Below are 25,969 nucleotides of genomic sequence, written 5' to 3'. Positions count from 1 at the left end.
GTGCTTTTAAATTTCCAGTGACCAGTTTGGTTCTGTACTAAAGCTCTCCTCTTCCACAGACCATTAAGATAATGGAAGTACCAGTTTTAAAGATAAAGGAAACTAGTCCTGATAAATCAGAAGAAAGACTAATTAAAAGTATAATTCATATGGTATGTCATGCAATTAAGCGCGCGTGATTGCATGCAGCACGTTTTACTGCACTGGGACTGAAATGTGCACACACTTTATTCTGTATTATTTTGGCATAATAGTCACAATATATGCTAATGTTTCTTATGGTATCACTTGAAGCTCGTAAAAATTGGCACTTTTGGTTTTTTCAAACACTTTCTCAACTGTGGAAGTCATATCTGCAGTTCCTAATTCGTGGTGTTTTCTAACAGGGGGATGGAAATAGCAGTGGAGGCATTCAACGGCATGCTTCTATTCAGTCAGCACACAAGTTTTTGCTATGAACTGACCATAATTGGTTAACTGACTTCTCCTTCAATTGAAAGCTGCATTTAAACTGAAGTCTGAGAAGTGGCTTTCCCATTTCTTTGTGCAACAAACATAGGAAATAAAAGTTGGACCTAATCATTGAAATTGGAACAGACTACAATTTTAGAGCCCTTAGGAGTCACTTCTATTCATTGCTTGATATTTCTGTTCTTTACATCTTATGCAGCACTGTTGCAGTCTGGATACTACTTTCTAGTAGCATCCAAAAGTACTTTAAGCTATTTTGACAGTCTGAAATGTCATTTCTCTTTTGTGCTTAGTGTTGTGGGTTTTTCCTATCTAGATATTTCCAATACTATATCACTGTGAACTGATAAGTAAACTGCTAAAGTGTCTGGAATTCTTATTCTTCAGAAGCAGAATTGTTTTAAGGGTTTTTTTGTAGGTGCAGTTCATAGCTATTCTTATGCTAGAGAACAGTGCACCTCATTCAGCTTTCATAAATCCTAAGAGTCTGTCTGTCTCTGAAATCTGAATCATACATTTTTCCAAAGGTCCAGAATAATAATCTGTACGAGAGTGTTGCATGAATAATGCTTTCTCATTCATCTCCATCAAGGAAATTAAAGTGCCCTACATAAAGACAGACACGGTAGAAGAGCTTGGAGATTTTGATTCCCCAGAATTTGAGAGTGTCTTTGTTGTGTCAGAATTTCAAGATTCTCCCTTTAACAACCTCTGCAAAGCAGCTTGCCGAGTCATTGGACCTCCAGTAGTGCTGCACTGTGCACAAAAAGGAGAGGTATGTGCCCTCTGAACTCAGTAGTCTGGTGCATTGAGTTATTAAGTGTTTCCAATAGAAGCTATTTTCCTTTGCTGATCAATCATAAATATTCTCAGCAAGAGAATTTTAAGAAAAGCAAGTTTCCAGTATGTTAGACTATTGCATGTAGTAAGAAAGAACAAGTAGATGGTAGTATGGATGTAGCTACTGCAGTAGTTATAACAGTTGTTGACCTGCTAGTTGGGAATGTGCCATTAGGAAAGGCAGCATATAAATGATACTCCAGTAGACAATATTTCCAAGGGTTGTCATTTGGAGAGGATGGATTGGGAAGAGAAATAAAATAGATGGAATACTACCTGTGAATGGGATGCTCCAGGTACTTTACCAGAACACTGGCAGGTCAGGAACTGAGTTATAAGTGAATACATAGACTTGCACTAGTATCAGGTGCATTTTAAAACTAGAAACAATAATACCATTAAAGTTACTGTTAAAAAATTTAGTGGAAGCAGTATTTTTCAGTAATAAGTTTGCTTCTTACTTTCAGCCTTTGCCTTTCTCTTGTCGTCCACTGTACTGTACAAGTATGTTGAACTTGGTACTGTGCTTTACAGGATTCAGAAAGAAAGAGGAGTTGGTAAGACCTTTTTCCATTTGGATTTCAAAATATTCCTCTGTCACCCATATGGTTTAACCATGACTAGAACTTGTATGAGGAGAATGAATTGTTTGTTATTCTATTTTGTTGCAGTTCAGAGGCAGTGATATTTGAGGATGGGAGCAAAATGGTTTCCTTGTTCAAGTCATTTTGCAGATGCAATTTTTGGCCACTTTTTTTCATTGAGTGATGCTAAACAGCTTTAATTCAGTAGGACTTAAAGGCTTCTTGTAGATTAAAGCTTCAGATAAGATGTTTACCCAATAGTGTCTCCTTACTTGTACAGGTAGTAGTGAAGTCAAGTAAACCTTTGTAGTCCTATTTGAGGCACTTGTAGGCTGCTGTGCTAGCTTTTTACTGTGCTGTTGGGACTTCAGTCTTCATATCTGCAGGTCTGGAGTGGTTTGATCCTTCAGCAATTTTCTTTTGCATGTCAGAGATGCAGTTGATGCCCAAATTCACTCTTGGACCCTTGGGAATCAACAATCCACATCTTTATCTGGAAAAAAAATCTCAAAACAAAAGCCTTTGCCCAGTGTTAGGGATAGTTAAGTTTGATCTGCCAGTTTTGGCTTGGACAAATTACAGTCTTACTTAAACTCTGGCAATTGCCCCTTCAGATAAAATTGACTAAATCAATGAGTAAAACATGCTTCAAACCTATGGTGTGTGGAAAAAGTGAAGGTAGATGTATGATGATCACAAAGGTACTGGTGGGTAGTCTTGCTCAGGCTACATAGCCAGGCTGTATTAAACAAACACCAAAAGATAAAGAAAGAAAGGTCTTCCCCTGTATGTGCTCTTTCTTCTGCTATAGATGTAAACAAGTTGTTTTGAGAACAAATTGGAGCATTTCTATTCTTAGACACTGAACATAACCTCCTGTAGCTCACTTTGTAAACTACTTTTGTACTGCTCTTACTCTGCACTCTTAAGCTTCAAGAGTCTGTGAAGTGATTTCACCTTTATTTTTCAGGTGAAGCTGGTGACCCTGGTTCATCATATGGGTGGAACTATTCGAAAGGACTTTTGCTCAAAAGTTACATACCTGGTGGCTAACTCAACACGTGGAGACAAATTCAGAGTATGTAAGCTTGAGCTGGTACTTCAGGGAAACTCACAGAATTTGGTTTTTGTAGACTAAGTGTGCAGATTGTCTTTCAGCTTGTGAATTGCTAGGTTTTACTCCTGTGCTAATAAAAATGACTTGAAATGGTAAGTTTCCCTCCACCTGGTGTTGAGATTTGCCATGATTTTAGCTTTGTTTAAAGATTTAAATAATACAGAAAGCCTGGATGCAGAGATTGTGAAATGGACAAGTATAGTAAATAGCAAGAACCCAAACATTTGTGTACTTAATGCACTGATAAACATTTGTTCATCCACGAACAAGTGTTTATTTATGTATCGACACCTGGTTGGAACTGTCTGTCCAAACAAGCTTCAAGGTAACTTGCAAAAATTTTAGCACTCAATTTGCATGCCCCCTTCTCTTAAAAAGGATTTTAAACTTGTTTTGTGTAAACATTCAAATCTTCTTTTTGTGTGTAAATATTTGTTAAGGGTGGGATTTTTGGACAACACCAACAAGGAATCATTCAGGACGTGTACAAGTTGTGTAGGTTTTTGTTCAGTGGAACATAGCATAGCAATGCCTTCGACTTGACTCTTCCTTAGTTTGAATTGTTTGCAGGCTGTTACTTTTTTCCTAGTCGGTTTTCTAATCTTCAAGATGAAAGAGAAGACCTTTCTAACTCTGCTCAAACACTCTTTTTCCCTGCCTACCCAAAGGGGAAAAAGTAGGAAAACTTTACCATCTCTTTCAAGCAGTCATGGAAGTTACTTTTGGAATAGTTGATTTCTCTTTGGTAAAAGCAGGCTGGAATGTTTGTAAGTTTCAAAAGCAGAAAAAAAGATTCCATATTCCACTGGAGCAGAGCTTTGGTTCTGTGATTTTTGTGAGTGATGAGACTAAGAAAATGGTGTACTTTTGAGTGGGTGTCAGAATAGCTCTTGATCAGACCTACTAGTCACTGAAGAATTAATATGTTGAGTTTTTGTAGCGTCTACCTCAAAGTAAAAACAAGGTTAGACATTTTTCTTGGTGTGGGAAAGACAAATGGAGATAATTTCTTGGTACAACTTTGTGCTTTTCCTGTTTTGTAGGTGGCTGTAAGCCTTGGTAAGCCTATTGTGAAACCCGAGTGGATTTATAAAGCTTGGGAGAAAAGGAATGAAACGTAGGTATTTATTTCCTTTCAGCCTTAACCTTGTGTCCTGTTCACTTGCAGTGTTGTGAGCTGTTTAAATAGTCCTGAGAGTGACATTCTGGTGAATTTTGTTGTTTTTTTTCTTTCAGTGATTTCTGTGCAGCTGATGTTGACTTCAGAAATCAGTTCAAAATTCCTCCCTTCCAGGACTGCATGTTAAGCTTCCTTGGATTCTCTGATGATGAGAAGGCTAACATGGAAGAAATGACAGAAATGCAAGGTTACTGTTTATGAAAGCTGACCTGTGCAAAGAAGGGGGTTTATAGTTGATAAATACCTCACTGCAGTTGGAATGCTGGATCGTGAATCCTGGAGTGTTAATGAAGACTCTTCAGCTTAGATCTATAAATTGATTTTTAGATGTCAGTGTAAGCACAAGTTCTGGTAGCTGTTGAAGACTTCATACCTCCTAGGCTGTTTGAAACCAGACAATTAGAAAAATAGAATGCTTGAAGATAGCTTGGAAAACTTGCTACTCTACTCTCAGGGATAGGTGCCACAGAACTGTCAAATGAGCTACTGTTTTCTAATAATAACTTTCCATCTTGCTAATTTGCCTCTTTTTAATCTAGGAGGACAATATTTACCAGTTGGTGATGAAAGGTGTACGCACTTAGTGGTTGAAGAAAATACAGTGAAAGAGCTTCCATTTGAACCTTTAAAAAACCTCTATGTTGTAAAGCAAGAGGTTAGTGCTAACCAATTGTTGAAAGAATCTTGATATGTAATATCTGGTATGTGAGTGACATTTTGGGCTAAGCCACTTGTCTGCATTTAGGAGGCAAACTGCCTTACTGCTATACATACACTTTGAACAATTTTAATTTTGGGTAATGCTCTGTAGCATGTTCTTACTGTGTAGTTCTGTGTTTTTTTCCTATAGTGGTTCTGGGGAAGCATTCAAATGGATGCCAGAGCTGGAGAGTCCATGTATTTATTTGAGAAGGTATGTTGAACTCTGTGACACAGCATATGTTTTACCAGATCAGCATGCACAACAGTGTGTGTGTGGGGGAGGCTAGAGATCAAATACTTTAAAGCAGTACTTCAATTCCAGATCATCCATTATCAAATTTTGTACATAGAATACTGATTTAGAAGAAAGAAAAATCTCTCTCTGCTTCCAAAAGTTTGAACTTGCTTTTAGTCAAACAGAATATTAGTGGAACTTACAGTTGAAAAAATGAGAGGCTTTGCCCATGTCTTCTTGGCTTCCCTAAGAAGAGCTGCATTGTGTGCTGATCTCTGCAGTTAACTTCCCTTTGCACTTGCTTAAGCTGGACACAGTGGGGCAAAAACTAAACTAGATTTTGTTTTGCTGCAGTCAGACAGTCCTGGCCTCAAGAAGTCTGTGTCACTGCTTTCTCTGAATACTCCAAACAGCAATCGCAAAAGACGCCGCTTGAAGGAGACCCTTGCCCAGCTGACCAGAGAAACGGACATGTCACCCTTTCCTCCCTGCAAACGTCCCTCGGCCGAGCACTCGCTTTCTATCGGCTCCTTGCTGGATATCTCTAACACTCCAGAGTCAAGCACTGCCAATGGAGGTACAGCTACAAACTGCCATTCAGGTGCTCTTGCCGACGTTGAAGAGCTCTCCACATCTGAGCGGTAGCAGTGTGGTGTGAAAGTCTTGCAAGTTTCACGGGAGGTTTCCTAAGTGTGCAGAAGGAGTTGGAGTGGAGAGTTCAGACAGAGGCCAGGCTGCCTCTTGTCATTGCAGTAAGCCTATTGATACTAGAGAATCAATTGTTTTAGTTCAAGATCGTGAACACCAACAGTTCACAGGATGTTAGGGGAAGAGATCTAAAGAGATCACTGAGTCCAACCTCCCTGCCAGAGCAGGACCATACAATCTATCTTAGATCACAGAGGAATGCATAACCCAACACTGCTAGGTCACCATTAGATCTTGCCCTTCAGCACCACGTCTATGTGTCTTTTAAATCTCTTTACCACTCCCCTGGACAACCAGTTCCATAGCTTGACAGCCCTTGTCAGTGAAGATTTTTTTTCCTAATATCTGGTTCTTCTTTGGCACTACTTAAGGTCCTTTCCTTATCCAAACACCTGTTGCTTGTGAAAGAGACTGACCCTCACCTTGCTACAACCTCCTTTCAGGGAGTTGTAGAGAGTGGGATCTATCTCCAGCCTCCTTTTCTCCAGGCTAAACAACCCTAGTTTACTCAAATGCTCCTAAGACTTCTCTAGGAGTTGAACATATCTAAAGGAAAAGATACAGAGTTGGTAAATATGAAGTGCAGTACAGTGTTGCTCCAGAATGCTTCAAATACTTTGAAAATCTGCAGCAAGTAAGCAATGAGGTTAACAGTAAATAACCTAAAAACCTTTTCTGTAGGATACTTGGAGAAAGGAGAACAAAGATTCTTTTCTAAAGGGAAAATTCCTACAAAGCCCACTCCTGGCTCTTTGAAATGTTCTGTCGATGTAAAACAACTTGTGCCAGCAAACTGTCATGTCTAAAACTTCACACAAAGATAAATTGCCAGCTGGTTTTGATGAGTTAATTGGCAAAGAGCTTTTCATATCTCTGTACACAGCTCTTGTGGAAGAGAGGAAACTGCAAAATTTTGGAGAAGTCAAAAGCTTATCCAGGTTTTTATAAAATATTTTTTTTAAAAGCTCCAGTTCCAGTCCCACCAAGTTACTACTGCTTTAAAAGGGCCTCTCTATACAAGTCTAATAAAATCTCAGTAAAGCACAACCTGCAAGTGACAATTTGGGAGGAATAGAGGAAAGATCAGCTTACTCTCTAAGTTCACAGTAGAGCTGTTGCAACCCCTGATACTGAATTTTCTTCCATCCCATCATCAGCAGACAGTTTCAGATCAAATGCTATTTTGAACACAAGAGGTGAGGTACTTATTTCATAGCAACTGTAATAGTAAAGAGCTTTCACATCAGAATGAGCAAGTACAGGTTTCTGAGGTCCAGTACATGAGCACATATTTAAAAGGAATGGGCTGCCCCAGGTTCACTTTGGCTTTAGCTCTAAGAGAAAGGACTTGTGACTGTTCCCTGCCCCCCAGGGGAATGTAAGTGTTCTTTTGAGCTTCATACCTACTGCAAGGATGGCAAACAGCTGAAAGAGAATTGTTTATGTGGCAAAGTGAAAACAGAAAAGTACTTTTGTGCATGAAGTAGGTATGAATCATGCTCAGCCCCTAATCCTTACTTCCTACTAAACATAACAGCGTTGAATCATTGACCTGCCTGTAAATAGCTTACTAGTTTCAGTCTAACTCTGAGGAATAATACATTGTTCTATAATTAGGATGTAATAAAGCATGTTTCTAGAAAGAGCTCCGATAACAATCCAATAACCTAAAGAACAGCCTTTAAAACAGCCCCCAAAACTCCTTCCCTGAAAATTCTGAAGGTCTATTTCTGGGTTTGGTGCTAAGCTTATTAGGGACTCTATTGTACTGAAGTTCTGTTTTCTCTTGGGAATATCTCTTCATCAGAAACGCCAAAATCCTGTGCAAGACCTTCCAAAAACTCAACTCCTCTTCCAGTAAAGCAGTCTGCAAGATGGCAGGTTGCAAAGGAATTGTATCAGACAGAAAGTAACTATGTTGATATTCTAACAACAATCATTCAGGTAAGCAAGTACAGGTCAATTGTAATAACATGTAGAATCATAGAATGGTCTGGATTGGAAGGACCCTTTGGAGGTCATCTAGTCCAACTCCCTCTGCCATAAGCATGGGCATCCTCAAATAGATCAGGTTGCCCAGAGCTCTGTTGAGCCTCATCTTGAATATCTCATGTTTACATCAATGATTATTTTCAGCCTGCGATTTGCAGGCTTTTGAGATCCTGATTGCATCAAAGGTTCATAAAAATACATCAGTGTAAACAGTCTCTTGTAATTTTATTGACCTAAAAATGTTCAGTATCTGTTAACAATAAAGGCTGGAAACCCAAATTTCTAGTCTGAAATCTACAGTGGAATTGTACTTCCTATGGAAATTCCAAGCTTTGGGAAATGCTTGCAATGATTCAGGTTTGTAAGATATTAGTGAATGGAGATGACAAAGGCAGAAATTATTTGATGTGGGTTTTTTTTCTGTTTGTTTTGTTATTCTGATAATAGAATAGCAAACAGCATACAGGAAGACCCATATCTCTTGAAAGATTCTTTCTATTGTAGCTGATTATCCACTTAAAGAATAGACTAAGATATGTGAGTAGAAAAGAAAATGAAAGGGAGTAATGCTGTAGTGAAGTATCAAACTCAGTCTCTGTATCTTAAAACCACTCCTCCATAACTCACTCTTGCAAAATGGGAGCATCTCAAGATCATCTGCAGCAAAATCTGATCTGGAAGGAAAGCAATTTTGCTTTCATAACTTTGTTAACAGTGTGTGGTGGGTGGGAGGGCATTAACTTTTTTTGTCTAATTCATCAGTTATTTCAAGTTCCACTGGAGAAGGAAGGACAGCTTGGAGGCCCAATCCTTGCACAGGAAGAGATTAAGACCATATTTGGCAGCATTCCAGATATTCTAGATGTCCATATCAAAATCAAGGTAAGCTCTTAGTTCTCCCTTTTAGGGGAGGCTTTAATACAGACTTGGAATGTTTCCTTCATGCTTTAAGTTGTATCTGCTGGATAGGTGTAGGCTCGTCCTGGGGCTGTCTCAGGTACTACTCAACCCATGAGGTGATATGCAAATCCAAAGATTTAAGATTTAACACTTACAAGTACCTGAAGTCTGAGCGTTATGCACATAACTAATATTGCCATTTGAGTTGGCTTCTCCTTTCCCATTTTAATATCTCTTCCTGTAGGGAGGTTTCTGTAATCGAGCTGCAAAACTAGTGAAAAGGGCCAGTGGGATCAAATGTAGTCTAGCTCTGACAAATGTGTTTCTATTAAAGCAGTAAGTGAGGACTCTTGGAAGAATAGATAAACCTATGGAATTACAACAAAACCAACCAACCAAAAAATTGGTATTTTCCTGAGCTTTATATGAGACTCATATCATACTGTATGAAGAACTAATCTCTCTTCAAATGGCTTTGAAGCCATTGTCAGAAACAACCAGCTCATAAAACTGGCTTGCACTTCAACCTCTGAAGCTGTTGACTTGGTACTGAGGCCTAACAAGAACTGATTGAATTCTGTATGGAATTGTTTTCTTGAGGCTTGCCTCTGTTTTGATCTGGGTTGCAGGGGCTCTCTGCAGCCACCTCACAACAGACTACAATGCAAGGCTTCGTCCAAGAGGAAGTCATAAAATCTCCAAATGGCACATGTCTATTCCTGTCTGTTTCACAGTAGGCTTTTAAAATAGAGGGACTTGCAGACAGCCTGTTACTTAGTTGGTTTGTTTTATTGTTGGTTTTATTTTTTGCCAGCTGTTGGCATCTAGTCTAGTTAATAAAGATAACTATTGATATGTGCCCACTGAAATGCAAGTAGAACATGTGCATCTGTATGTCAAGTAGCATTCATCTGTATCATGAGTGTATATGAAGCTGCTTAGATGCAGTGGCTGTGTTTTCCTTCATCTTTAGTAGCAAGCAACAAAGAAAGACAAGTGGCAGCAGCAAACCAATATTAATGGTGAACTGGTTGTGCTTCAGGTGAATCCTGTGCCCTCCTGTCTCTGTTGCTAACTGACAGTGAATAAGCTTGATTCTTATCAGGCTGATGCAGGCTTTACAGCTTGGTCTTACTTTTCTGGATATTGTAGAGTAGCAAGTGAGAGAAATCTATGCTACTTCTATTTCAGTCCTCTCTTAGGGACTTAAGAGGCCTGTATTAATTGTACACTTCTAATTGCTTCACCTCTGTTTTGAGTATAGTTTTTAAAACAGCCATTTGGGATGTGTTCTGTAGTGTGGTGGACACAGCAGTATCACTTTGTTGCAGTGGGCTATTGCTGTGACACTGCTGGGCTCTGCTTGCATTGATTCAAAACTACATATTCATAAGTCAGAGGTCTCTTGTTTTCAACTCCCAGCAGGATGAAAGTGAAATTGTACAGCTTTTAGGATTGCCTCTTTTGTCAGCATGGAAACACAGAGCTAATTATATCTCTTTGTCAGACTCTTGATCCCATCTTACAGCTTTTTGAAGTTCATTCATCTTATTTTCTTCCTACCTGTCCTGTATGTATTCTAGGAAGACTTGGAAGATCTTATGATTAATTGGACTGAAAGCAGAAGTATTGGTGATATCATTCTTAAATATGTAAGTTTCTGTTTCCTTTCTTTTTAAAATGCATTTAAAAATAGCTATGATGAGTTACTGTCTTAGCTTACAAATAACTAGCAAACACAAACAAGGCACTACTGAGGGGGAAAGAACACAAACTTGTATCATTGTCCTTTCTGTTTGGCCTTTTCAGTTGAGTTAAATACATTTTGGATAAGTGTGAGAGGGTGAAAATCTAAGCAGATACAGTTTGAGAACTGTAATTTGTAACACCAGAGACGTGCCTTTGACATTGAAAGGGGCTCTTCCAGTAACCCTAGCTATCTGCTGCCTTTGATTATTAATTAAAAAATAACCATTTGTGGGAACTTGTGGTTTTCCTTCAAGACTTGAAATGTGTCAGTGAATAAGGACTCCTCGTTTTCCCAAGTACAGAATGTGCAGAACAAGAGGTCTGGGTCTGGGACTACAATGTATTTTAACATAAGTTAATCTGCAATGTGCCTTCTGCTGACCTGAGCATTTTGAGGCAAATGGCATTGAAAAGGTTTCAATCTAAGATACTGCCTCTTAGGGCTTAGTGTTTTCTAAAGGTGGTTGCATTAGCTGGAGAAAAAATGCCTGTCTGAAATTCCCAGAATTCTCACCAAAAGCATCCTGCCAGGTGACAATCTGCCTTGTACTCGAGCTGCTCAGCACTTGAGGTTTCTGAGAGCAGTCTGCATTTAATCAGCAGCACTGAATCTTGGGCATCTGGCATGCAAAAGCATCTTAATTTGTTCTGTGAACACGCCTGGCTTTACAACACATTTTTTTGTTATTCTTCACTGAAATGTGCCTTTGAGCAGCTTTGTATGGCTCAGGGCATAGGAACATATGCACAATGCTATATAATATGTAAAGCAGAGCTGTAACAGTTGTTTCTTTCAGTCAAAGGACTTGTTGAAAACATATCCTCCTTTTGTGAATTTCTTCGAAATGAGCAAGGAGACTATTACTAGATGTGAAAAGCAGAAGCCAAGGTTTCATGCCTTCCTGAAGGTAAGTGTCTGCAGAACTCACTCTTTAGTAGAACATGGAGACCGCTATTAAATAAACTGCTTAATGCACTGGATAGAGCCATATGGAATTTTGGGAGCTTGGAGAAATGTGAACACCTCATGGTGACACAGAAATAGGAAGGATTTGACCTTCAGTCCTTTCAGCTCCTCACAAGACTCTTTTATAAGAGGTCCAAGTTCCTCCTCTATGTCACTTTCAAGATAGCTTGATTCTATGCAGATTTTGCTGGGAAAAGTGCCTTCTCATTACTTTGTCCAAAATACATGCCTCCTCCTTGCTGTAAGGGTAGCTGGGGGTGCTGCTTTTTATTGGTCACTCTCCCTGAGTTGAAGAGACTTGTATTTCTGAAATTGCTTTTAACTGGCTTTCAGCAGCTGTGAAGTCCCAGGGAGGTAGAATCTCAACATTCTTATTACTGATGAGTAGCAGCATAACAGTGGAGACCTAACAGGAGGATGATCTTCAAAGAAAGAGTCATTTGAAGATGAGTGTTAAGACTCTTGAGCTCTTCAGATCATAACTTTTACTCCTCTTCTATAACTACAGTGTCTCTCAAATAGTGAAGTTATCAGTCTGACAGATTTCAGCTAATTTTTTCTGTAGTACCAGTAATTGTATCCAAGTATTGATATCCAAAAGATAAGGAAACAAGTAAGAGAACGGGCCATCCCCTTTCCTATGCCACATTTGCATCTGAAATAAGGACTAAAGGGTTGATAATATGCACAGCTTGCAACTAGACACTCTGAAAACATCAATCATGTGATAAGTACTGCCCAGATTTAAATACAATGTGATTTTTAACATGATCTGTCAATGACTGTCTCTGTTGAATGATTCTCAACCTGTACAGCAATTCTAGTTTCAAAGAAGATATTTTTTTTCTGTTCTGTGATTCTTTTTTTTAGTATTTCATGTGTGTTGAAAAAAAAATGTAATTCTTTTCTCCCCTTTTCCCCAGATAAACCAAGCCAAACCTGAGTGTGGTCGCCAAAGCTTAGCTGAACTCCTTATCCGTCCCGTTCAAAGGCTGCCTAGTGTTGCTCTACTACTAAATGGTAATTCAGTGGTGGGATTTATTGGTTTGCCTGTGAAGGTATTAAACCCAAGATAATGCTTGCTTTTTGCCATCATTAGCAACAGCTTTTCTCATATAAAACAAGCCTGATCCTGGGAGTTCATCATGTTTGATGGCAGTCAGCAAGGGCAGGTACTGAGGAAAGTACACTTTTGGCTAAATTTCGCTTGTTCATATATTTGTCTGTAGGATTCAGGTAGGGAAATAATTTGCTGTGACAACAGTTTTGTATCTTCAAATGCAAATACAATTGAGATTCAAATGCAGTTAGCCTAAACTGGAGAGTAATTTGTACTGACAAAGCTTACAGCTTCAGGTATTCCACCTGGTATCAGCTCCTTGCTGTACTAATGAATTTGTTAATAAAAATAATAATAAACCCCCTACCCAGCCATTCTTTATTGTGAAGAAGATTTCTAAGCTTCTCTTTGTGCTGCAACTGGCATGGGCTCTTGTTGCAATTTTGGACATGTTTGTGGGCTTGGTTTTGTGTTGTAGATTTGTCTTTTTTTTTTCTCTTAATGAGCTGCATGGATGCTTGCTGCTAGCCTACTTCCCAGGCTATCTGGATTCTAGGATACCTGTGATTTTTTGTTGGTTTGAATTTCCTGTTTGCTTGGGTTTGTTTTGCTTGTTTTGTTTGTTTGTGTTTAAAACTGTCTTATCTGACTTAACAGTCTAAAGCTGAAATTGTCATATTTCATTTTAGGCACTTGTAATATATGTGGGCTTTTTATTCTTATCTTTCAATTGTAGATATTAAGAAGCATACAGCAGAAGAGAACCCAGATAAAGTAACTCTGGAGAGAGCTATTGAATCGTTAAAGGAAGTGATGACGTAAGTGATGCTCATTCAATGAAACAGACTTACACATTTAGATCTCTCTGTTCCATCAAAATTGCTCCTAGTGTGCTGTTGCCATAACTCCAGTCCTAATGTAAGTAGACATAATTGTATGTGTTCTTTAGTCTGCTTTGGTCACTGTTGTCACCAGAGCTCAAAGGAGACTGTGGCATTGTTAACCAGCACTTCTCCTTGAGTCTCTGCTGACTCCCTGCCTCAGCAAGAAGCTGAACCTTCTGAGTCCTCTGTTCTGTTTCAACTCCTATTTCTATGTATTCCCTCCAGAATGGAGGAACTGTTTTGGCTTTAAATCTTCATTCTAAGGAGATAGCCACTGCAAGGGTATGCTACTGGTGGAAGATTAGTTTCTCTTCTGTTCCTGCATTAGCTATTCTTGGCACCATTCCACAAGTTAATTAGCTTAAAGCTGAAGCTGTTTAGGTTGTGAGTCTCACCTCTTTTAAGTGTAGCATGTGTCTCCAGCAATGAGATCTCCTGTATTAATTGGGTAAATGTTTGTCTGATTTTAACAATGGCAACTTTTAAATTGTAATTAATCTTGCATCTGCTTCTTTGTGAGCTGCAGTTTTGACTTGGAAGGATAAAATGTAAGCTGTGAAGAGCTGCAGTGAGTTGGTCTCTAGTTCAGTTCTTATGGGGCAGAGCAGGGGAATTAGATGTTTGCCTGAATTTTGTCAGTTGCTAACATGACAAGAGCAATGCTCTAGGTCTGAAGCTTCCTATGTACTTAGCATGTGGCATTTGGATGCTTCAATGCTGTATTTTCTGGTGCTGCTGTGCATGCTGTATTTCTCTGTTTAGCTTTATTATTTGTGTATATTTAAAGTGCAGTATGTTCTTTTTACTGTTGCTTGATGTTGAAAAATAAATATGCTTCCCTCAGACACATCAATGAAGACAAAAGAAAAACAGAGGCACAAAGGCAATTCTTTGATGTTGTCTATGAAGTTGATGGATGTCCAGTAAGTAATTTCTCTGAAGCTGCACATCTGTGCACTGCTTTGCTCCCTTTGCAAAAATGTGTGAGGCCAAAATGCAGTAGTGCTGGTTTAAACAGATTGCCAGGGTTAAGTTGTAAGCAAGAAGTAATCCAGTTCTTGAGTTAAATGCCTAATGAGCTTTTTGTTTCTATCACTTAGGCTAATCTCTTGTCCTCTCATCGAAGCTTAGTTCAGCGTTTGGAAACCGTAGCACTCAGTGATGACCTTTGTGACAGGGGAGAACAGGTCACACTTTTTCTGTTCAGTGATTGCCTGGAGGTAAGTACAGCTCAGGAACTGAATTCTAAAAGGTTTGACACTACATATGAATATAAACAATTAAAAAACTTTGAAGCAGAATTCAAGTCATGGAAAGCTGATAGCTAACACATGCTGATGCTGCCTTTCTGTTAGCTGTTGTATAAGCCAACACAAGTAGGTAGTCACTTCTAGATGGCTGAGGGCTGTTAATGTACCCTTTATTGTCTTGCAGACAGATCAAAAATGTAGAAGCAGCTTAATATGTTAAGAAGAAATGCTTTGCTGAATAGCACTTTGAGTAGTACCAATGGATAAAAAGTGCTGGAGCCCTTGTCTCAGCAGGATGCTTGGCCATGTTTAATGGGAGTAAACTTTGGGCTTCTGGAGTCTGTGCTTAAGCTACAAAAATATTACAGGTTTAATGCCTTTGACTGATAGTATGTTAGGAAGAACTAGAGGAGAAAAGTAATCTAACTGAAATTTGGAGACTTCTGTTGAGAAACTGAAGTTGTAAAGGATGCTCTATGAAAGTACCTCTTAATGTCTACAGCAGTAAAGAATGTTGCCTTCATAGAAGACTGTCTTGAAAGTGACCCAATATGAGTGCTGTCTTCAACAGTACTCAAAGACAAAAGGGTACTGTGACTGGTGGTGAACTTTTTCAAGAGTCAAGTTGGCTTGGCTTCATCTCTCCCTGTAGAAGGAGGAAGGGAAAATAATCTGTTTTAATAAAGCTTCTGGTATATATCTCTTATACAAGATACAAGCAACTGAAGATAGCTTACTTAAACGTGTAAGATAGCTGGTTCATGCACATAGACAAAGTATTTTGTGTTCAGATCTAGACTATGCAAGTTTCAAAGGGTTTTTGTTTTTTATGTAGGGTATAAGTGAGGTCTGGAATACAAGATTACTTCTTTATTGGTATATCCAAATTTTTGTAGTGACTGTATTGATGAGGAACAGCTGGGCCACTTGAACTGTAGAGAGTAAATAGTGAAATAAGTGAGTTCCTCAAAGATTTATGTGGTAAATAGACCAAAATACTCCTTGGAGTATACTTATATGGCTAGGCTTACTGTGCCTTCTAGTATACTGGAAGGGGAAAGAATAGAAAAGAAGCAAAACAATGGCAATGGAACTTTAACTTCTTTGTCTTTTATTGAACTGCAGATTGCAAGGAAACGGCATAAAGTTATTGGTGTTTTCAAGAGTCCACATGGCCACACAAGGCCTTCTCCATCTCTCAAGCATGTTGTTCTGATGCCTCTCTCACAGATCAAGAAAGTCCTAGACATCAGGGAGACAGAAGGTCTGTGTGTTTTGAGGTTCTGTGAAAGCTAATGAAAACTGTGGTTCATAGTGTAAAGTGTCACAGGATAGAATGCTAAGGTGTATTTGTTGTATGTCACTATAGGTATGTGATTCTAGTATAAGCTTCTGTCTGAAGCTCTGTATGAGTTGGAGCATTTCTTGTGCTGACACTTCTTTTGGCTTTCCAACAATCACTGCAGGATGCTGAATGTGGCAGAACTGGTAGATGGCATTAGCATAAGCCAACCACATGGCAGCATGAGTTACACCAAGTGCTGCAACTGACAGCTCAGGATTTGCAAAACAACCCCCAAAATAATATACTTCAATCTAGAGCATTAGACTGACCAGAGACAAGTGCTGCTGTGAAACTAAATCTTCATTTAGTTAGTGATGCTCAGGAGGAGCTGTGCTTAGCATCTTAAAAGAAAGATGTAAATGACTTAATTTCTGTGGCTGCTTAGCCATGCTGAGACTGTAGGGGTTTCACTGGAGTTATGCATTGCTGCAGCAGCAGAACGTGTGCTACAATTCTGTTCCAGCCTTGATGGAGGCTTCTAAAGCAGTCAAGTCAGACTGGTTTCTAGCAAGACAGGTTTTATATATCCCTGTAGGTGTTTGTATGCATGTAATACTTGTTCTCCTGAGCTTAGAAACCCAACAAAACCTTCAAATGGCAGAGAGGGTAGGTAGTAAAGGTGATGCTGGCCTGCTCCTTTGATCTTGGATTTTAGGATTTCCCTTTCAGGAATTCTCTTTAAATTACCATGTAATGTTTAAGTTTCTTTTGGAACTTGGGTAACGGGAGTCAGTTGGAAGCATTCCATTTATTACTTGCTAAAACTGTAGTATGCAAATCTTGGAAGGGGTCAGCTACTCTCTTATGTCCACTCTCCTCCAGCACAGCTTTTCCAGTGCTACTTTTCAGACTTGGCAATGGGTTGTTGGGTTTTTTGTTGTTTGTTTGGTGTGGTTTTGCAATTTGTGTGGGATTGGAGTTTTTTATTCTCTCAGCTGTGTCTGCTATAAAGAAATATCAGCAACAGATTAATTTTCTGCTATCAAGTCAGCACTCTTTCTGTCAAGTTTAAACAGTAAAACTGTTGTAACTTGACTGTATTAATGTGTCATATGTAGTACCAGTGTCTTTGCTTCCCTGCTTCACAAAGGAGCGTAAATATTGTTTGCCTTGTCCTCTTTTGATAAATAAATGATCTGTCCAACATTTCATGAGTCAGGGAATGAAATGGATGTTTATTGCTATACCAGTAATGACTGACTGGTCTGCAAACTACAGGAGACAAATTACTTGATGAATTAACTGTTGCACCAACGGCTGATGGGCACTGTCTTGATGGAGGATGGGGACAGAACTCAAATGCTCTTGCAAGTGATGCAGCAGCTGTCTTGTAAATACAGACAAAATCACCAAATCATATTGTTGCTCACTCTGTCTCCTTGACAGGGTTAACTGAAAGCTCCCCCTTGAACTATATGCAAAATGATTATTCTTTGTCTTAGCTCTTTGCCTCTTTTTATTCACTTCAGATTGCCATAAAGCTTTTGCCTTAGTTGTGCGGCCTCCTACCGAACTCAACAACAAGCTGCTGAGTTTCCAGATGACAACCGAGGAACTTCCCAAGGAAGATTGGTTGAAGATGTTGTGCCGGCAGGTGGCGAACACTATTTGTAAAGCAGATGCAGTAAGTACTCTGGAACCACACTGCTGACTAGAAGTGGTTTTCTCTCTTCAGCTTGAAGCACAGGAAGGTAAAGAATTTGCTAATAGGGGACGTGCTTGAGTAGAGCAGAAAACATTTGTGCTAGCATGTCTCCAAGTGAGTGGTTGAAAGGTAGAAAAGGAAGCAGCCTGGAAGTTAGCTTCTGCAGAAGCTAATAAGTACTTAAAAATAAAGAATTGTGCCCTTCCCCCATCATTAACTAGAAGTAATCAAAACTCTGCACTGCAGATCTAAACACAGTTGTCTTCATCTTGCATCTCTCACAGATGTGCTTCAGTTTGCAATCCCAGCATTATGAAGCATGCACTTTGGTTTAACTCTGTGTTAGGTTGAATTCTTTGTTCCACACCTTATCTGCGTGGCCTTCATAATGTGGCCCCAGGCGTCTCCCTCCTGTAGACAGAAACATTAAACCAAGGAAATAAAGAAAATGGTGACATAAAGAAGGCAGAGGCCTCTTCACACTGTTTGAAGTTCAATGTGTGGGCTTCCCACAGCCAGAGCACTACCACTTTGAAGAACAGACCCTCTCCAATTAAGGCAAAAGCAGTTCTGCTAATGCATTAATTGTGTAGGAATGTCTATACATATGGGTCATCCAAACTAGCAGAGAAAGTGCTAGAGAGGTGCAGCAGCTGGGGCTTAAGCTGGAAGTGTTCTCTATTGTGCATTGTACTCTTCCTGCACAGTATTTGCTGGTCTGTAATTTTTAAAGATCTTTTTGCTTCAAGAGAGGTAAACTAATCAAAATAATCTCAGATTTGGTTTTTTTTGGCTTGTGATCTAGGGACTTAGAAGAAACTTGTCTGTGCTTTTCCTTCCTTTTTGGGTACCGGATAGGAAAAGTGATGATTCAGAAGTGTTTTAATTTATTTAATCTGTCGACCACCTATATTCAGTCTCTTGTATTACATACAGCAGAGGGAAGGAAAAATGTTGGGGTTTTAAAATAGAAATTAAATCTTCGTATAACAAATGTATCATTCCCTCTTGCCCCAGGACATTCAGCATCACGCTGACAAACTGTAACCTATTGTGCTGAATCCCGTTAGTTGTAATTTCTGTAACTACAGCTTTGTACCGACTATATAATAATATTTTTGTTCCTTGCTGATCTAAATGTCAAATTGAGCTTCATTTTAAGCATGCTTGCCTGGTTTTCAAGAACTCTGCAGCATCATGAAAATGAGATAGCATTGACTTTGCCACACGGTGGCAGTGAAGGCTTTCACTTCCCTTTGTTGGCCTTCAGGAACAGCCACAGAACTTGCTGACTGCTGTCCTTACATTTTTTTTTTCTTGATTTTATTTAAAGTTCTTTTCTTCTCAAAATAAAACCTCGAAACACCCATCAACTGCCCACATCCATGCATGCCCCCCTACCCCTCCAAGTTTTGTAAGTAGCTGGCCAAAGATTTCTCTGCGTATGCTAGAGTTTAAGCATGAAGTATAGGTTTAGAAAAATCCCAACAAAACACCACCAGTAAAATAGCAAGCAACCAAAAAAACCTGAACCAAACTCAAGCCCAACAACATAAACAAAAAACCACACACCCCCCATGACAACAAAACCAAAAACCCAACCAAACAAGCAAAAAACAACAAAAAAGAAGCAAATCCAACCCCAGCAAACCAACAAAACCACCCACACTAAAGTAACAACAAAACTAAAAATGCCTAAACAAAAAAGGCAACAACAGACAACTAAAAGTTGTGGCAGTTTGAAACACCTGTTTGGCTTAAGCTGAAAGACTCAATCATAATGCCTGATAGCTGGAGTTACGAAGGTTTCACTTCAGAAGAGTGCGAGATGTGTTAGTAGAACAGGTGTATATCTTATGAGGCTCCTACTGTATGCTTCAGAACCATTGCCTTTACTTTGGTCAGCCCTGAGCTTGAAATTGACTCAAACCAAGCAACTGTAAAGCCACTGGTGAAGTGATTTCACAAACTGACTGTTCCAGCAGTTAATCTAATGACGTGGTGTGGAAGTAAACAGCTCCTTAAGTGTGTATTAAGAGTTAAATAAGTAGGAAGATGACCATTAAAACTTCTAAATCTGACCTAACGAACTGGAGAATGATGTTTTGGCAACTGCTGGTGTTTGTTGACTGTTATTAAGACTAATTTTGTTCACAGGAAAATCTGATTTATACTGCTGATCCCGATTCACTTGAAGTAAATACTAAAGATATGGATAGTACTTTAAGCAGAGCATCCAGGGCAATAAAGAAAACATCCAAAAAGGTAAGATACCACAGGGATAGTGCTTTACTTTAGGACCTGGTTTAGTCAGGGAATTGTGGTCTTGTTCCTCTTTCAGGTGTTTTGTAGCACTTAGAGTAGTGACAGGAAAAACTTAGCCTGAACTAAAACTCTGCAGTATGAGCTTCTTAAAGAGAGTGGGGGAGTGTTTGAGGTTTGGACTGAGTAGTTTTGGGCTATCTGCAGTTGTGTTCTGGTCATAAGTACCATGTAGGCATTTTGCAGTCTATTATGGAACTTTCTCTGTTTAACATTCTAAATCTTTTAAATATTACAGAAAACTCCCAAACATTGTCTGCAACTGATGTTGGCGTATAGAATGGAGTTTGAAAGGTGCAAACACCTTCAAAATAGGAGTGGAATAGAGTACATGTGCCTAGTAATAAGGGACTTTGAAATGGCAAAGTGTGCTGAGTGCTGGTGTCTGCCTGTGGATGCTCTCCTTGTGTGTGGTTTAGGGGCCCTGCTCTGTGGAGAGGACCTGGCAGAGAGGCAGGAGGAGGGCTGCTGGCCTGCTCTGGCACATTGGCTCTCATTGGCTTTGGTCCTGCTGAAATGTGTGGTCTGTGGGAGAGGATAACAGAATCATGCAGCCAGGAGGAATCAACAGATTCCTGTTCTCAGCAACCTCACAGTAGGCATAGCATGTCCAAGATATTCATGTGTGTTAGAGAAAAGTGCTGAGGCTGCTGGAGGTCCAGTTGAGAGCAGCTCAAGGTCCTGATTTTGCAGCCCTAAGAACTGTGAGGACTAGACCTTATTTTGACTTTTCCCTGACTCTCTGCTGTCTTCCTTTCTCCCACACTCTTGTCTGCGTATTGGACAGAGTGAGAAGAGCAGGGGTGATGGAGAGCCTCAAAAGTCAGATCCCCATGCAGGGGGGTTTTTGGCATCTTAATATTTGAGAGGAGTCCTGCAGAGGCTTCTGGTGGGGCTGGCAGTCTACACTGCAGCTATTGCAGTCTGGTTTTGTCAGCATGTAACTAACTGCCTGTCAAACTCCACAGGTTACAAGAGCATTTTCTTTCTCCAAAACACCAAAGACCGCTTTTGGAAGGGCTTTAACATCTCACAGTGCAACAGAAGGAAGAAGTCCCAGCTTAGCTAATGAGAGCTACATAGGCAGCCGACTGACCAGTTCCTCGTCGTTAGCGGTGAGTGATTTGGCTGTGCAGGCCAGGCAAGGGACCTTTCTAACAGCACACTTATTTTAATGGTCGGTGCTGAGGGAGCTGGGCTGCTTCAACCTGGATAAGAAGAAGCTCTGGGGAGACCTAATTGTGGCCTTCCAGTAGCTGAAAGGGGCCTCCAAGAAGGATGGAGAGAGACTATTTACAAAAACCTGTGGTGACAGAAGGAGGGACAATGGCTTCAAACTGGAGAAGAGCAGGTTCAGATTGGATGTTAGGAACAGGCTCTGTACTATGAGAGTAGTGGAACACTAGAACAGATTGCCCAGGGAGGTGGTTGGGACCTCACCCCTGGAGGTATTCAAGGTGAGGCTCGACAGGACTCTGGGCAACCTGACTCCTGCTGACTGTCAGGAGAGTTGGACTAGATGACCTTTGGAGGTTCCTTCCAGCCCAGACCATTTTAGGATTCTATGTCTAAGAAAACTCAGTAAAATAATTTGTTGTTCTACATACTGCAGCTCCTCTGTTGTGCCTGGATGCCTGTTGCAGCTTTCTTCTGCTACACTAGGTCAAACTCAATTTCCTAGTAAAGCAGACTAGATTTGGAGGACTTCTGTTCATCATCTTTGCTTTTATGCCAATGTTTGAGTAAATCAGTATGCTGAGTAAATATTCTGCTTTAAAAATGTGTAGTTTGTAGGACAGAAGGCCAAAACCAGGATTTCCTGTGTATCTCTGTAGTACTGTCTGAAATATTAATGCCTTAATATAGAGCTAATTCAGTATTTTGAGTGGCCATTAAATTGCTCAGTATACAGATATTGCCCTGCTGTGCCACATGAGATAGGCAGGAGGAAATATTAATAGGGGAGGCAGTCTCACAGTGGACTCCCTTGCTTTAGCAGAAATCTAGCATTCTGCCTATACCCCAGTTCTCTGCAGAGATTTTCTCCCTTCAAATGTGATTACTCCAACAATTGTTTTCACATTCTAATATTCTGTCTTCATTTTGATACAGCACTGTATCTCATTTATCATGAAAACATAAGTCATGCACTTTTGTGTATGCCTCACAGAAAAATACTTTCTCCACAAAATGATAGGAACTTAGAGTAGTAAAAACTATTTTCATCTTTCAAACCTCTCCCTGAGTTCCCAGACCTCTGAGGTAGTAAACTGCAGCTTGGCAGCAGGTCATGTGTTTTGTGTGATGTCATGTAGGGGCTTTTTCCCAATCTCACACATAAGTGAACTTTCAGAGAGCCTTCTTTGTAGAATCATAAGATTGAGGGGAAAAGAGAGCTTTGGCTTCTGGCCCTTCAAGTTAAGATATCAATGCAGTTCTTAAGTAGGAAACTAAAGCTGCAGGCAACCTGAGTCCATTGAGATAGTCAAAGCTGTTACTCAGACACATTATTTTAATGAAATCAAAACCTGCCCTGTGCTTATGTGGAGATAGTTTTGATGTAGAAAAGCTGTAGAGTAAAACCCAAAAAGCTTGAATGCTTGCATTTTTTTCTTGTTTGGACTAACTCTTGAACCCCTCCTAATTGTAGATTGCTCGTTCATCTTCTACCTGCAGCCTAAATGGATCTGCCCAGTGTCCTGTTAATGTTCATCGCTCCCATTCTGTTGATTGGAGCTCTCAGAACTCCAGGCCTCGGCCTGTGCTGTGTCCTGCCTCTACAACTATTTGTCTTTTAAATGCTGTAGAAGAAAAAAACTCTTCCAACTTGGAAAGCTTAAATGGTCATGGCTTGGACAGATTACATCCTACTCCTATTGTTATTATTACTGCTTGTGATGATGCTGGAGATAACCAGCGCGGTGCTGGAAAGCTCTGTACATCAACTCCTGACTGTTAATGTCCATCTTGCATGAAGTGAGCAAAAAATACATCTTGATTCCTCTAAAACAGCACGTTACAACTCCATGACACTAGAGGCCACAAGGTGTTTTAAGTGCTGTTGGGAATTCACTTGACTTGTACCAGTGCACAGGGTTGGAGTTCATGCTCACAAGTGGTCTGGTTCTGGGTGCTAAGTTAACTCTTTCCTTTTAGCTTTTTAATTTCCTCCCTCTTTTCTTTTTCTTTCTCAATTAATTTCTGTACAATTGAATTTTCTATTGTTTCAGTTTGGGTGAAAGTCACAGTGTAGCTCACTGGCCAGAGCTGTGAGTGACTTGGCTGCTGGATGGTCTTGAGCAGCTCGTTTTACCTGTGATCTCCAGTTTTTATTCCCCTATCTGTAAATAGAAAAACATATCCTGTATAAAATACTTTGGAGTCTAATAAGAGCTGCTACATGAAGAGGAGTTTAGGATTTAGTTTTGAAATAATGCCTATGAGTGCACATAGAGATTGTGCCATAAACAGGCATTCAACTTCATTGTGAAGTGGTGTAAGCTTACCTGCTCAGGACAGCTCTGTTTAAAAGGCTCTTGAAGCATGCAGGTGCTGTGAGACTACCATGACCTGATTCTATGCTGAAAAGCCTGGCTGTGCTCAAGCAGAAGATTGCTTGGGAAAATATGAGGTCCAGTGTAAAAAGAACATCAAATCTCAGCTGACCCAAAGAGGTTAACTTCCAGTACTGCATACTGGTGTTGCTGTCAATGTAGTTTTATGTCCCATAAGCAGTCTATACTTCTAGCACCAGAAAAATCAGCTTTTGGCCTATTTTGTGCCCACTGAGGCACAGCTGAAGCAAGGTTTGACAAATCATTATGATACCTGTTGCCTGCTGCAGCCAAAGGCATGTGTTCAGCCTCTTAACTTGGGACTCAAGGCTGGGAAGAATACAGGAAGTTGTAGGATCTACAGGGAGCTCTGTTCCTCTGAGAGTATCAATAATGTATCTGGCCTTCAGTTTGGAGGGAAATGGTCATGGCAAAAAGAGTGATACAAGGTGTAGCTTAACACTTGGTGAACAGCTGCTCTTCAAAACCAGGTTGCATTCTGAATCTCTCAAGGCTGATAACAATAGAAGACCTATTTTTATTTGATAGGGGCATTCTTCTCCTGTGGTGTTACACCTTTTCTGTTCCAAATCTGGAAATGGTGAATCACTTCAAAAGCTGTCACTCTGCAATCTCTTCTGTATTGTTAAGTTCTTCATACAGTGTGTTAAGGTGGAGAAATGACAAAGCACTACTGACACTGCCTAATAAATGGTCAAATAACTTGTTTCTTTTTGTTTTCTTCCTTAACAGGGGATTTCTTCTCCTTCCTTGGTCAGCCTTCCCTCTGTCTTTGAAAAGAGGAGTCATACGCTAAGTCGATCAACAACCCACTTGATATGAAGCAGGATTGAAATACAGGGCTGTGTTTGTAGTGACTGACAGCAGCTGGCTGCTCAAGTGACCTGTTCCTGACATTAATGGTACCTTAGTCATTAGCACTTAGCAATGATTAGCAAAACGTTAGAAAACACTAAGATAATCACAAGAGGTTTAAGTTGTATTGACGCAGGATCAGCTAATCAGTGGAATAAGTACGTTGGTCTTTACTTAAGATGCAGTATTCTCTTGCCCAGACTTGTTTTCTCACCATCATAATGGAAGTATTTTCTTCTGTGGGAATTGTCCACTCTAGACAAGAAACCACTCTGTCAGATTTTGAAATGAAGATGATGTGCCCATAACTTAGCGCTAGTTTGGGTGACTCTGATGCTTGCCTAACCTCATCAGCTGGCAGAGCACTCCGGTGTTTGAATTGCTGATTTGAGTGGAGATGCATTATGAAGTACCTGACCTTTCAAGTGTGACAGTTAACCTGTTGTACAGCTGCTTATTCCAGATACTGTATAAATGTAGTTGTTTCTAAAAGAAACTAGAATGCAGCTTCTGTGATTATGGTAGTCTGCAGCCTTGCTGTAACTCAACGCCACGGTGCCTGTCTTTATCTGAACAGCAAGTTTTAAAGGCTGTGACTGGCTTTGGCAACCAAAAGCAATCAACTGAATTCTTTGAATTTCTTTGGAGTGGAAGTTTGAGGAAAAGAATTGTGCTTCCTTCTAGCAACCCCCCCCTCCCCAACCCCGAACTGCCACACACTTGGTTAAAGAATAATTATTTAATGTGTGGGATTATCGATGTGGCGGCATAACTTGAGGGCCCAGTTTTGGTGTGTCCAAGGTCAGGTCTAGGACTCCTCAAGCTTTTACCTGGCTTTCCCCAGTCTTGATGTCTTCCTTCCAAAGTCTTTGCTCCCTTCTTCCATCTCTGAGCAGTTAGCATGATGCAGTGCTGTCTCAGGAGCTATCTTAATAGGTATATTTCTGCATTTCATTAATGGTTTCACTCTCTGTCTGCATCAGCAGGAGTTCTCAACTTGGGCTTTCTTTTTAACCACCGGTGTCTTATGTCTATATTTAACTAGTGATGGTTCTGAATGTGTCACTTTACTGCTTTTTATATCTCTCTTTGCCAATCCAATGTAAATAAACTGTTTAAAATTGCTCATGGCTTTGCTAAAGGGGCTTTTATGAGAGTCTCTTTTGTCTTTTCACACCCAGTTTTGGGCTGGGCTCCAATCTCCGACTGTGCTCTGATTAGGTGTACAGCTCTTCCTGATAAAATACACATCATGGTAGGCCCAAGCTGCAGAATCACACTTCTTATATCCCCTCTTAGTCTATTCCACATTCTCCCTCTCTCCCCCAATGGTATGTGTGTATCCATGGCCCTCTTTTGTCCTTGTCATTAAAAATAAACACCTGAGCTAAGTCTGTACTGACACTTCCATAATAAACTATTCCAGAAATACTATGCTGAAAAAAAATCAACAACAGTTGGCTTCTTTTTTGGTTCTTTTTGGATGGACATCTCCAGCCTCATAACTCCATCAGCCTATCAGTACTTTTCCAGCCTTCTTTCATTTCCAAATTAGTTGTGTTTAGCTTCTCTCAAGTTCACTGGCACT

The 25,969-nt window shown here is 40.0% G+C and overlaps 1 protein-coding gene across 1 annotated transcript in view; it reads left to right on the top strand.

The window, feature by feature from the left end:
* The window catches only part of ECT2 (epithelial cell transforming 2), a 36,611-nt gene extending 11,089 nt beyond the window's left edge, over window positions 1–25,522 (top strand). Inside the window, exons 7-28 of the mRNA XM_064164825.1 lie at window positions 60–152; window positions 1,064–1,246; window positions 1,779–1,868; window positions 2,866–2,973; window positions 4,056–4,129; window positions 4,249–4,379; window positions 4,732–4,847; window positions 5,043–5,105; window positions 5,484–5,706; window positions 7,645–7,781; window positions 8,592–8,711; window positions 10,313–10,381; window positions 11,276–11,386; window positions 12,369–12,465; window positions 13,242–13,323; window positions 14,234–14,312; window positions 14,490–14,609; window positions 15,765–15,903; window positions 17,454–17,608; window positions 19,787–19,894; window positions 20,920–21,066; window positions 24,259–25,522. Of these exons, the coding sequence (XP_064020895.1) occupies window positions 60–152; window positions 1,064–1,246; window positions 1,779–1,868; window positions 2,866–2,973; window positions 4,056–4,129; window positions 4,249–4,379; window positions 4,732–4,847; window positions 5,043–5,105; window positions 5,484–5,706; window positions 7,645–7,781; window positions 8,592–8,711; window positions 10,313–10,381; window positions 11,276–11,386; window positions 12,369–12,465; window positions 13,242–13,323; window positions 14,234–14,312; window positions 14,490–14,609; window positions 15,765–15,903; window positions 17,454–17,608; window positions 19,787–19,894; window positions 20,920–21,066; window positions 24,259–24,348 (2,535 nt within the window). The 3' untranslated portion in view covers window positions 24,349–25,522. The remainder of the gene's footprint in view (window positions 1–59; window positions 153–1,063; window positions 1,247–1,778; window positions 1,869–2,865; window positions 2,974–4,055; window positions 4,130–4,248; window positions 4,380–4,731; window positions 4,848–5,042; window positions 5,106–5,483; window positions 5,707–7,644; window positions 7,782–8,591; window positions 8,712–10,312; window positions 10,382–11,275; window positions 11,387–12,368; window positions 12,466–13,241; window positions 13,324–14,233; window positions 14,313–14,489; window positions 14,610–15,764; window positions 15,904–17,453; window positions 17,609–19,786; window positions 19,895–20,919; window positions 21,067–24,258) is intronic.
* The last annotated feature ends 447 nt before the right edge of the window (window positions 25,523–25,969 follow it).

This window comes from Pogoniulus pusillus, chromosome 26, assembly GCF_015220805.1.
Source record: "Pogoniulus pusillus isolate bPogPus1 chromosome 26, bPogPus1.pri, whole genome shotgun sequence".
NCBI classification, from domain to species: Eukaryota; Metazoa; Chordata; class Aves; order Piciformes; family Lybiidae; genus Pogoniulus; species Pogoniulus pusillus.
This window is presented reverse-complemented; position numbering and strand designations above follow the sequence as displayed.